The sequence below is a fragment of the Pleurodeles waltl genome, chromosome 8, assembly GCF_031143425.1.
Source record: "Pleurodeles waltl isolate 20211129_DDA chromosome 8, aPleWal1.hap1.20221129, whole genome shotgun sequence".
Classification (NCBI taxonomy): Eukaryota; Metazoa; Chordata; class Amphibia; order Caudata; family Salamandridae; genus Pleurodeles; species Pleurodeles waltl.
Window position 1 is genome coordinate 271379974 of NC_090447.1, and position 13475 is coordinate 271393448.

The 13475-nt window shown below is 45.1% G+C and overlaps 1 protein-coding gene across 3 annotated transcripts in view; it reads right to left on the reverse strand.

The window, feature by feature from the left end:
• ROBO1 (roundabout guidance receptor 1) overlaps positions 1–13475 on the reverse strand; it is a 1423180-nt gene that overhangs the window by 24393 nt on the left and 1385312 nt on the right. For all 3 annotated transcript variants that reach the window (XM_069204141.1, XM_069204140.1, XM_069204142.1), the window contains 2 exons: positions 11976–12221; positions 9467–9876 (listed from right to left, as the gene is read on the reverse strand). In XM_069204141.1, coding sequence (XP_069060242.1) covers positions 9467–9876; positions 11976–12221 — 656 coding nt within the window. The remainder of the gene's footprint in view (positions 1–9466; positions 9877–11975; positions 12222–13475) is intronic.

Here is a 13475-nt window from a genome sequence, read left to right on the forward strand (position 1 = left end):
CAGCGGTGGGGTACAAGACTTTGCATTTGCTGGACTACTCAGCCAATACCTGATCACACGACAAATTCCAAAATTGTCATTAGAAATTGATTTTTGCAATTTGAAAAGTTTTCTAAATTCTTAAAAGACCTGCTAGGGCCTTGTGTTAGATCCTGTTTAGCATTTCTTTTAGAGTTTAAAAGTTTGTAAAAGTTTGAATTAGAACCTAGAACTAGTTGTAGATTCTTAAAAAGTATTCCAACTTTTAGAAGCAAAATGTCTAGCACAGATGTGACTGTGGTGGAACTCGACACCACACCTTACCTCCATCTTAAGATGAGGGAGCTAAGGTCACTCTGTAAAATAAAGAAAATAACAATGGGCCCCAAACCTACCAAAATACAGCTCCAGGAGCTTTTGGCAGAGTTTGAAAAGGCCAACCCCTCTGAGGGTGGCAACTCAGAGGAAGAGGATAGTGACTTGGAGGAAAATTCCCCCCTACCAGTCCTATCTAGGGAAAACAGGGTCCCTCAAACCCTGACTCCAAAAATAATAGTCAGAGATGCCGGTTCCCTCACAGGAGAGACCAACACCTCTGAAATCACTGAGGATAACTCCAGTGAAGATGACCCCCTGTTAGCCAGGATGGTCAAAAGATTGGCTTTGGAAAAGCAGCTCCTAGCCATAGAAAGGGAAAGAAAAGAGATGGGCCTAGGTCCCATCGATGGTGGCAGCAACTTAAATAGGGTCAGAGATTCTCCTGACATCCTAAAAATCCCCAAAGGGATTGTAACAAAATATGAAGATGGTGATGACATCACCAAATGGTTCACAGCTTTTGAGAGGGCTTGTGTAACCAGAAAAGTAAACAGATCTCACTGGGGTGCTCTCCTTTGGGAAATGTTCACTGGAAAGTGTAGGGATAGACTCCTCACACTCTCTGGAAAAGATGCAGAATCTTATGACCTCATGAAGGGTACCCTGATTGAGGGCTTTGGATTCTCCACTGAGGAGTATAGAATTAGATTCAGGGGGGCTCAAAAATCCTCGAGCCAGACCTGGGTTGGTTTTGTAGACTACTCAGTAAAAACACTAGATGGTTGGTTAACTGGAAATGAAGTGTGTGACTATGTTGGGCTTTATAATTTGTTTATGAAAGAACACATTTTAAGTAACTGCTTCAATGAAAAGTTGCATCAGTATCTGGTAGACCTAGGTCCAATTTCTCCCCAAGAATTGGGAAAGAAGGCAGACCACTGGGTCAAGACGAGGGTAACCAAAACTTCCACTGGGGGTGACCAAAAGAAAGGGGTTACAAAAACTCCCCAGGAGAAAGTGGGTGACACTAGAAACAAAGAAAAAGAGTCCTCTGTAGGCCCCCAAAAACCAGAACAGGTGGGTGGGCCCCAAGACACAACCCAAAACAAAGGTGGGTACCAGGGTAAGAACTGGGATGCCACTAAGGCATGGTGCCACAACTGTAAACAGTCTGGGCACCACACCAAGGACACTTCTTGTCCCAAAAACAAACCCCAGAACAAAATTCCAGGGGTAACCAGTGTAGCCATTGGAGATGACTCCTCAGATGAGGAGGTCTTCATAGCTTTCAACTGGAAAATGGGCCCAACAGGTGAGTTGGAGATTCCAGAGGGAAGTAGACACTTCCACCACCTACAGGTGAATGGAATCCCAGCCACTGCCCTGAGAGACACTTGTGCCAGTCACACTATTGTGCATGACAGGCTGGTGCTCTCAAACCAGTACATCCCAGGTGAGATGGCCAGAGTAAGAGTTAGCCCAGACAGGGTCACTAATAGGCCGGTGGCTCTTGTGCCCATAGAAGTGGGTGGAACTTTTAGCTGGAGAAGGGTGGTAGTCAGTACAGACCTCCCCCTTGATTGTCTCCTTGGAAATGACTACCCAGAGGTTAGTCAGAGCCTAAGAGAAGAACTGGTCCAGGGCCAGTCCTCTCCCAAGGATTCTGGAGTGCCTGCCTCTGCAGTAAATGCAAGTAGGCCCCAGAGGAAAAAGAAAAGGAAACAGAGTAGGAAAGGTGGACAACCTTTAGCCAAGGTTCCAGCAAGCCAAGGAGATTCTGCTCCAGTAGGGGAGAACTCCAAAAATGGCTCTGATAAAGTCCAACCTGACCCACAAGAAGTCCTGGCTAGTCAGGCAACTGTTAAGCCTGAGTGGGTGGCTCCTCAGCTAACAGAAGAAAGAGTGGAAGAAGGGTGTTTACTACAAGATGTGGTAACCCCCCACTCTAATACAGCAGACAGGCACCCTGAACCCAAAGAAGCCTGTAACTTAGCCCCTTCCCTTGTAGGTGAAGAGCTAAAGGTGTGGTTCTGGGCACTGACAGCTGTCAGTGGCCTCTGCTGGGTGTTAGCCTTTATGGCTGCACTATCCTTGGCATGGTGGTCTGACCCCATGCCAAATAACAAGTTAGGCCCCCTGACCCTGTTGGTCATGGTGGGGTTACTCCAGCTCTGGGTAACCTCTTTGGGTAAGCTAGGGGTGACCCTGGCTAAGATAAGATTAGCAGAGGTGGATACCTCTGACCTCAAAATAGAAAGAATGGGTGAAGACATAAAAAGCACAGACGAGAGGCAGTTCAGACTAGGTCCTATCACTGTGGAAGTGGGTCAGTTCTCCAGAGGGAATGACCTGAACAGGAGGATGTAAGGCAGAGTAGGCCCTGCAACAAACCAGCCATTTCCTCTACTCTTCCTCGCCTGACAGACTATGAAGACTCTTCCAGCGTTGGCTGAGTCTCCTGGCCTGTGGGCTGGGGGGGGCTTGTGTAAAGAAATGGCTCCCTGTTGCAGTTACCCCCCACTTTTTGCCTGATACTGATGCTGACTTGACTGAGAAATGTGCTGGGACCCTGCTAACCAGGCCCCAGCACCAGTGTTCTTTCACCTAAAATGTACCATTGTTTCCACAATTGGCACACCCTGGCATCCAGATAAGTCCCTTGTAACTGGTACCTCTGGTACCAAGGGCCCTGATGCCAGGGAAGGTCTCTAAGGGCTGTAGCATGTATTATGCCACCCTAGAGACCCCTCACTCAGCACAGACACACTGCTTACAAGCCTGTGTGTGCTGGTGAGAACAAAATGAGTAAGTCGACATGGCACTCCCCTCAGGGTGCCATGCCAGCCTCTCACTGCCTATGCAGTATAGGTAAGACACCCCTCTAGCAGGCCTTACAGCCCTAAGGCAGGGTGCACTATACCATAGGTGAGGGTACCAGTGCATGAGCACTGTGCCCCTACAGTGTCTAAGCAAAACCTTAGACATTGTAAGTGCAGGGTAGCCATAAGAGTATATGGTCTGGGAGTCTGTTTTACACGAACTCCACAGCACCATAATGGCTACACTGAAAACTGGGAAGTTTGGTATCAAACTTCTCAGCACAATAAATGCCCACTGATGCCAGTGTACATTTTATTGTAAAATACACCCCAGAGGGCACCTTAGAGGTGCCCCCTGAAACTTAACCGACTATCTGTGTAGGCTGACTAGTTTTAGCAGCCTGCCACAAACCGAGACATGTTGCTGGCCCCATGGGGAGAGTGCCTTTGTCACTCTGAGGCCAGTAACAAAGCCTGCACTGGGTGGAGATGCTAACACCTCCCCCAGGCAGGAATTGTCACACCTGGCGGTGAGCCTCAAAGGCTCACCTCCTTTGTGCCAACCCAGCAGGACACTCCAGCTAGTGGAGTTGCCCGCCCCCTCCGGCCAGGCCCCACTTTTGGCGGCAAGGCCGGAGAAAATAATGAGAAAAACAAGGAGGAGTCACTGGCCAGTCAGGACAGCCCCTAAGGTGTCCTGAGCTGAAGTGACTCTAACTTTTAGAAATCCTCCATCTTGCAGATGGAGGATTCCCCCAATAGGGTTAGGATTGTGACCCCCTCCCCTTGGGAGGAGGCACAAAGAGGGTGTACCCACCCTCAGGGCTAGTAGCCATTGGCTACTAACCCCCCAGACCTAAAACACGCCCTTAAATTTAGTATTTAAGGGCTACCCTGAACCCTAGAAAAATAGATTCCTGCAACTACAAGAAGAAGGAATGCCTAGCTGAAAACCCCTGCAGAGGAAGACCAGAAGACGACAACTGCCTTGGCTCCAGAAACTCACCGGCCTGTCTCCTGCCTTCCAAAGATCCTGCTCCAGCGACGCCTTCCAAAGGGACCAGCGACCTCGACATCCTCTGAGGACTGCCCCTGCTTCGAAAAGACAAGAAACTCCCGAGGACAGCGGACCTGCTCCAAGAAAAGCTGCAACTTTGTTTCCAGCAGCTTTAAAGAACCCTGCAAGCTCCCCGCAAGAAGCGTGAGACTTGCAGCACTGCACCCGGCGACCCCGACTCGGCTGGTGGCAATCCAACACCTCAGGAGGGACCCCAGGACTACTCTAAGACTGTGAGTACAAAAACCTGTCCCCCCTGAGCCCCCACAGCGCCGCCTGCAGAGGGAAATCCCGAGGCTTCCCCTGACCGCGACTCTTTGAATCCTAAGTCCCGACACCTGGGAGAGACCCTGCACCCGCAGCCCCCAGGACCTGAAGGACCGGACTTTCACTGGAGGAGTGACCCCCAGGAGTCCCTCTCCCTTGATCAAGTGGAGGTTTCCCCGAGGAACCCCCCCCTTGCCTGCCTGCAGCGCTGAAGAGATCCCTAGATCTCCCATTGACTTCCATTACAAACCCGACGCTTGTTTCTACACTGCACCCGGCCGCCCCCGCGCTGCTGAGGGTGAAATTTCTGTGTGGGCTTGTGTCCCCCCCCGGTGCCCTACAAAACCCCCCTGGTCTGCCCTCCGAAGACGCGGGTACTTACCTGCAAGCAGACCGGAACCGGGGCACCCCCTTCTCTCCATTCTAGCCTATGTGTTTTGGGCACCACTTTGAACTCTGCACCTGACCGGCCCTGAGCTGCTGGTGTGGTGACTTTGGGGTTGCTCTGAACCCCCAACAGTGGGCTACCTTGGACCAAGAACTAAGCCCTGTAAGTGTCTTACTTACCTGGTTAACCTAACAAATACTTACCTCCCCTAGGAACTGTGAAAATTGCACTGTGTCCACTTTTAAAACAGCTATTTGTGAATAACTTGAAAAGTATACATTCAATTTTGATGATTTGAAGTTCCTAAAGTACTTACCTGCAATACCTTTCGAATGAGATATTACATGTAGAATTTGAACCTGTGGTTCTTAAAATAAACTAAGAAAAGATATTTTTCTATATAAAAACCTATTGGCTGGATTTGTCTCTGAGTGTGTGTACCTCATTTATTGTCTATGTGTATGTACAACAAATGCTTAACACTACTCCTTGGATAAGCCTACTGCTCGACCACACTACCACAAAATAGAGCATTAGTATTATCTATTTTTACCACTATTTTACCTCTAAGGGGAACCCTTGGACTCTGTGCATGCTATTCCTTACTTTAAAATAGCACATACAGAGCCAACTTCCTACAGCTGCTATCTCTGCTTTCTCACATATATTTGACAATGCCAGACACTGTAAATATTTCAGACTTAGAAGGTGACTATAGAAGTACTGTCGAAGGCATGAGTTGCTTACTATCAGGCATAGGCGAGTATTGTACGTGGGCAGGAAATTAACCACTCGTCTCAAAATCCCATTTGAATGGCTCCAACCTAGCAAGGGCAGCAACCATCGCAAAGCACCCTCAGAAACGTTTGTCTACATTTATGAGTATATGAGAGAAATTAAGGAGGCTCAAATTAAACCTTCATCGTCAGAAGGTGGCCATTTATGGCCCTCACATGGGATACAAGGCAAAAGTCAGAATGATAAAAGTTGCTGTGTAAAAGATAGCTGTGTGACGTGTATAAGGTAGAAGTGTTGGTGAAGAGACACTGTGGATTTGGGGAATAAGTAGGGCCTTGTTATGTTCACATAGGTGGGTGTTAGCACCAGTCAGTGGATCAGGAGGTCTGTTTCAGCCGAAGGCAAGAAACAGCAAGAATAGCCAGCAGTATTGTCTACAAAGAAATGTGAAACAAAGTTGCATTAAATATGTCATTGTCTATACTCTCTATAAAGCTGGGAATACAACTAGTGGCCAGGTCAGTGACTAGGTTATTTATGACTTCAGGAGTTAGAAATGATTACAATACTATAAAATAATTATAATAACATTTTCTGATATCATTCACATGCAATAATATGAACAGTTGCCTAATAGACTTTGGCAATATGGTGTGCATGATAGAAATTTAAAACAATCTAAATTTGTTTTTGAATTCAACTTTATAAACTGTGTTAGCAGTTAAGACTGTGTGTATTATGTCTTTCACTCACAGACCTATATCCCTGCTCACCTTCCTGGCCAAAGTTCTTGAGAAAGCCATCAGCCAACAGCTCACCTACTACCTCAAATGAAACTACCTTCTTGACACCTCACAATCAGGATTCTGAGCCAACCACAGCATGGAGACTGCACTCATCACCACCATGGATGACTTAAGGACCCTCCTTGACCGAGGAGTTTACAGCTCTTATCGTCTGGACCTCTTGGCAGCGTTTGATACAGTCTCCCACCCCACACTCCTCAACAAACTCCACAACATAGGTATTCAGCAAAACACCCTGAAGTGGGTTGGCTCTTTCCCCTCAGGTTGCATGTAGAGCATCCACCTTCCTCCCTTCACTTCTACACTCAAGAACATCACCTGCAGTGTACTCCAAAGATCCTCCCCAGCCTAACCCCGTTCAACATCTACATGACCCTATTTGCAGATCCTATGGACTCAAGTCTCCAAAGCTGACGACACTCAACTAATCTTCTCACTCACCGAAGACCCCACAACACCAAAGCCAACTTCCAAAACACCATGACCAATGTAGCAACATGGATGAAAAACAGCTGCCTCAAACTAAACACCAACAAAACAGGAAGTCCTGATGTTCAAGAAGAGCACCTCCATATGGGACCACAGCTGGTGACCAGCAGAACTCAGACCAACACTCTCTCCATCAAACCACTCACGAAACCTCAGCATCATCCTCGACTGCCAACTATCCATGAATCGACAAGTAAACTCAGTCACCTCCTCCTGCCTTTAACCCTCCACATGCTCCATCAAATCTTCAAATGGATCCCTACTGACACCTAAAAGTCAGTCACACATACCATGGTCACCTGCTGCCTCAACAACGGCAACGTTCTTTATGCCAGAATGTCCTCCCAGCTACTTAAGAAACTCCAGACTCTACAGAACACTGCAGCCAGACTCATCCTCAACCTCCCTTAGCGCTCAAGTATCACCCCACACCTCAGGGACCTGCACTGGCTCCCCGTTCAGAAGAGATACCAATTCAAAATCCTCATACTCGCATACAAGGCTCTCCACAACCTAGGGCTGTCCTACAACAACCATCAACTGAGTTTCTTCATTCCACCAAGACAACTACGCTCTGCCTCACTAAAACTCGCACACACCCCTGCATCCTTTGCAGACACTGCAGAGGCTGCTCCCTCTCCTGCACAGAAGCCAAGTCCTGAAACAGGCTGCCCCTCCACCTCCAAACAGCTCCCATCCTGGAGGACTTCAGAAGGAGACTCAAGACGTGGGCTTTTCGATGCTGACATGGCACCCTCAGTGTCCAGACACCCTTAGGGGTGATAGTGCTCCACTTAACAAATGCTATGATTGATTGATTGATTGACAGATCCAATTACTAATTTATTTTCTTTACACACTGTGGGGCTAATTCTCATTGATATGATTTCATGAGTAGGCTTGAGGAATGTAAATTCAGGAGTGTGAGAAAATTCTCCTTCAGCATTGTCACCCCGATTTCTTGGACTGACGCTGCTAGTCCCAGTGAAGGTGCCCTGACCCTTAAAATATGGTAAAACTGGCTAGCTCTTAATTCGCTTATCTATCTTTAGTATAAGGCAATAGCATATTGTGCAGCAATAAAACTACAGTACTGATTACTTTATAAGTGCATCTATCTTGTGTTTGGGACAAGCTAGACAAATGGTTCACCCGCTATTTTTAATATTCATTAAAACTTCAATTCAATTGTGACGTTAGGCTTTCAATAAATATTTAGAAAAAATAACTATTAGAAAGTTTCCTTTTCCCTTCCTGAAGCTCCTGAAAATGAATTTGCATTAGTAGGCCAGCCGCTGTCCTAGCAGTGCTTGACCTTCATGAGGTGTGACAACTTCTCTCAGAACAGGGGCAATGGCTTAAGCCTGGTGACAGGATGGCCTGGGTGTAAGGGATGTGATACCTATCAGCTCAGTAAAGGCAGCTGGGTAGCTTCCAGGAACTTCACTAATGTGAAGGTGACAGAGGCAAGGCTTAGCTATTCTCAGTTAGCTGTAAGAGGAGATCTGTGAAAGGGATGGCCTTTGTTTTTTAGGTACTCTGAAGTCAGTTGAGAACCAGCCCAGTGGGAAAGGGATCTTGTCCAGGGACTGTTTTAATGGAGTTAAGGAACATGTAACAGCTCCTTTCTTTAAACACAATCCTGGCTGACCCACAGGCTCCTTCCTTCAGAAGTAGAGGACTTGTGCTATTTTGGATTTCCTGCAAAGTAGTGCATTTTGTGTCAGTTTGCCTTAAAGCTATAAGGGTGTGCTGAAAAAAGTGTGTATGGTTGCCCCTGGTAACATCTTCTTGAATGTTTAGGGAGAATCCAGGAGTCACCTGCTCACACAACCTACTGAACTGTACAAAAGTGGGACTCACCACCGGCCCCTTAGAACATTTCAGGACCTGGGAAAGAAACAAGGAAAGACTGCACCTGATGTTTGAGACTAGCAGAGAGATCGGAAGAGCTGGACCTCCTCCCATTTGTACCCTGGACTAGATGTTGGAATCCATGGATCAGTTGGCTGACCTTCTGTGTTGCTACAGAGACATTACAAGCTGCAAAAGGCCTTATTTGGTAAAGACCAGCTGACCACTTTCAACTAGAGCTCAATTGGACCCTGTTGCAGGCCTCTGCTAGAGGAAGTCCTGATCCCTAATTGCTGTGTCCTTCCTGGCTTCACTCACAAAATCTGAAAAGTTCGGACTTGGAACATTTTTGGACCTCCAAGACCTTCAGAGACTCAGTGGGACCTTGTAGCAAAACTGTCCCACTTCGAATCAACTTCATCAAAGACAGCCTCAGGCATGTCCTGCTGGAGGATTTAGAGCTCCACAAAAAGAAAACTAAGTCAGAAGATAGAAATCTTGATGTGGAAAAGATGTGAATATGGAGTTAAGATGGCAACAGTGATACACTCTGAAACTGTATTACTGTACTGTAGTGTGCACAGGTTAGACCCACTAAAACATGACGCAAATTAATACCTCTGGGATGTGCATGAATATCACACAGATGAAAAGGTTACATTTTAATCTACTCCCAAAACTCTTCAGAGCACAAATATAGAATATTCATTAAAATATATGTAAATCATATATCATAACAATGTTGAAGTACCTCCTGCAGCTTCATGCATTTGATGTCTTGCTACTTTAAGTCCAGCATATTCGGCTGCTGCAGCAACAGCCTGTGCAAAATCTGCATCAGTAAAAAAAGATCCGTCAGAGGAACTGACACTTGAGCGCCCACTTGAGACGTTGTCTTCTTCTGAGGCTGATCCCCATCCATTGATCATGGACCCCGTGACAGAGCTTTCTAAATCCCCAACACTGGAAGCCGGAGTCTGTTCAAGGCCACGCAACAAAAGTCGACGGGACTGCATCTTAGCAACCTCCACATCAGCCTCATCCCCCTCTTCTTCGGGTGCATCTGTGTCCATATCTGAGACAAGTGGTCCTGAAATGTACCCGTAGGTATGTGGTGGAGAAATTGGCCTTGGGGGTGGAGGAGGGCTCACTTGATGATGTCTGTATTAAGTAGAGATGAAAAAATGTATTAAGCCATAAACAAATTAAAGATGAAAAATATATGTATATTGTCTCTGACATAGATTTGCTTTGTGTCAATGTTATGGGTGAAAAGACCACTGGAGAAAGGTATAATGTAGAACTATAACCCATTGCCACGTACTGTACCCGTCATTGAGGCCCTGTGCCTGAAATATAGCCCCAATCCTCTGCAAAGATCCTAAGGAGGGATAGAACCTATGACAACGGCCCTCCATGTGCACTCAAATATTCACTCACTGAGGGTAGAATGCTGTAAATTGAATAGTGAGATATCGAAAGTCAAACATGAGAATGCTGGAGTAGACATCATTGGTTCTATGTTACACCACTGCTTTCAATGAAGCTTCCATCATTTCAATGTTCTGGTAAAGTGTTTACATAACTTGTCGTTTATCAGGACTGTACTATGTGTGTGGGAGGGTGCCTTGAAACATGATGCAAGAGAAAGAGGCCAGCCACTGAATATAGCAGAGTTCAACACAAATAAATACACTGGCAAACAAACTGCCACTTCTCGCCATGCTTTCTGCATAACTATTAAAAAACCAACCAACCAGCCAGCATTACAAACACAAACCAACACTCAGCTGTTCAAAAAGAGTTTTTAGTTCTTAATTTGGCTGACAGTCATTTAGGAATGGGCCGGTGATTATTTACAAATTAATTTAGGAAACAAACTCCCATGGTTGTGCTCTAAATGGGTTTGCATATTTTTCTGGAAGAGGATTCATTACTACAAACAGACATCTGCACACAAACAGATTGCTCTATAAACATTACCCGTGCACATTGTTCTTAAATCAAGTGGCACAGAAATGGTGTCAGCTGTTACATCCCTTTGTTTTCAAATTGTTTGGGATATTAATACAAATATAGGGGTTATCCGCTCTAATTGAAAATACCCTTTCTAGGGAACACAAGAAGATTGCATTCCCACAAGGGGTTGATTAAAATGATGGTTGAAATACTTACTCGTTGCTAACACTTGCTGTTGGTTGTTTTGCAAAAATGGACGATAAATGCTTGCATATTTCCCAAGAATATTTAAGGGAATTTACAGAAATTCCTCGAAGGAAGATCATCTTTTTATCGTTTCTTCTACCTACAAAACTCGATGCGTGTATTTACCTGCAGGTACTGTGTGTAAATAATCCGTCGAGTTCACGCTCTGACTATTACAAATCAAACAAATAATGCCTTTTAAAAAAAAAACAAATGCAGACCGAGGGGAAACCGAAGCTTCATACAAACAACCCAGTGATTCGCAAATCAATAGTGAAATGCTAATCAATCGTTTCAATTTAAGTCAATCCTTTCACATGCATTAAGAAAACGTAGCTAGAAAAGCGAGAATATACCATTAACTATACATGATACTAAGCGAATGATGTTATCAGTACCCTGAAGTAACAATTCCTACAATAAACAATTCCGTGCAGGCTTGAGGGTAGGGGGGGGTGGGGGGCGAGGAAGATTAGGAAATTCGCAGATTGTACAAATATTTTTGCAGTAACTTATGAATTTTAAACAAACATGAATGTCAGAGGTTCGTATCCCGTATAAGACTAACTTTATTTTCATTCTATGTACCTCTCTCAAAGGCAAACATGATTACCATATGGGCCTTGTTCCTACCAGATGAAAGTTTGTTTAGGATTTCCTGGAGGCAATTTCTCTCCACGTGCACGTCTGTAGCACCCTAACACGCTCAATGTCACCTTAAACCCCTCTTCTGTTACCCTTTTTATTTCTCTCGTTGGATTTCTGGTTATTTGTAAAGCATTTTACTGCCCTGTGGCTAAGTCAGCGCTATATAAATACGGTTAGTGAATAAATAAATCACTATTTAATAGAGAATTGACACAAGCATTTGCTTTGCAGTTTCAGAGTCAATGTGTAGTGTCTACCCAAATTTCACGGATTTCCTAGCCCTTTCAAAAGTAAGCCACTGAATCTATGCAATGTACACAATCAAAATTACAATAACAAATAAGTAGTGTACATCTAGTAGCAGGTGCTGCTAAGATAACAAGTTTCACAAGTGTAAAATAACACACCTCCGGTCAAGCTGACGCTGTACGTGCCCCATGTCCTCGTCACAGTCCTGCAGCATGGGCTGCAGCTCCTCCTGAGGTGAAGGTGTTAATGTGGCTGTAGACTGGTGGCTGTAGGACACCGCTGCTGGTGATGAGGCTGCCCCTCTGATTGGAGGCGTAGGTCCTCGCTCGTCCTCTTCCTCCAGTTCATCCTGCTGAAGGTACATTCTCGATGGAAGTACAGGACAAGGGAGTTCACGATCATAGCTAAAAGAGTCGTACCACAAAATGAATGATAATTTTTCAGTTGTCAATTGATACACATCAGGTGTTTACTGATAATGTTCTGCTTCGTATCTTTCTCATATTTGCATATGCTAGAGATAGCTATTCGGAAAATATTATAAACCTCAGAATAAAAACCAACTCTGCCAACATCACTCACTAAAAGAAGAAACCGTTCTACTGTCATTTGGGAGTAGGAATGGTGTTACAGGAGTAGAGATGCCCATTCCAGAATATGTCTCGCCATATTGCATCTGCAGTGGAAAGGTTCATCATGGGATGCTACTGGCCATCATGGAAATTCCAGGCTCATTCAGGGTGGAGGTGATATTTGATTGAGAAGTACACTCCTGAAGTGAAACAACTCCAACTCGCTTGAGAATGAGTATCATGGAACGGGAATGTTGATAGTGGAGCTGAAGGAAGAATACTCCAGTGGAAACATTCACTCGGATGTGGGACAGCTCATTCTGGAGTGGTACATTTTATACTGAAGTTGGAAGGTTTGATTGAAAAGGGAATGTTCGTGGTGGAGTGGGATGTGTGAAGCTGGAAAGACAAGATTTCGACTGAAGTTGGAAGATTTGTACAGTGGAGGACGATTGTAACTAGAGCAGGTAGAAATACACGAGTGATAAAGTCCATAATATTGTGGGGCCAAACATAATTGATTATGAATATTTATACTGGATTCAGAAGCATAATACTGGATTACCAACGTTTGGCAACAGATTGAGTAGATTTCTATGGAGTGAAAAGATTTGAACTGGAGTGGGAGTATTCACAGGGAAGTGGACGGATCATCCTGGATTAAAAAGTATACTGCAGGGGAAAGATTTACATAGGAGTGAAAACATTTATTCTGAACTGGCATGTTCACACTCGAGTGTGAAGCTTCGTATTGTGGTGGGGTTTTCACAGGGAAGGAAGACAGTACATACGGATGTGTGAAGTTTTATACTAAAGTGGGAAGAGTTGGTTAGTCTCAAACTGGAATAGGAAAATTCACACCACAGTGGGACAGACGTCCACACTAATATGTGAAGTAGGAAGGTTCATTCAGCAGTAGGTTTGTTGCTACTGGTGAGAGAATGTTCATACGGAAGTTGAACAGTGAAAATCAGAGTGGTATTGGCCCACGCTCATGTTGTGTCAACCTGGAATACTTCCTACTGATTGGGTAGACTTATACTAGGCATTTAAATCACTTATTAATACTTTCCATCTTTCCACACC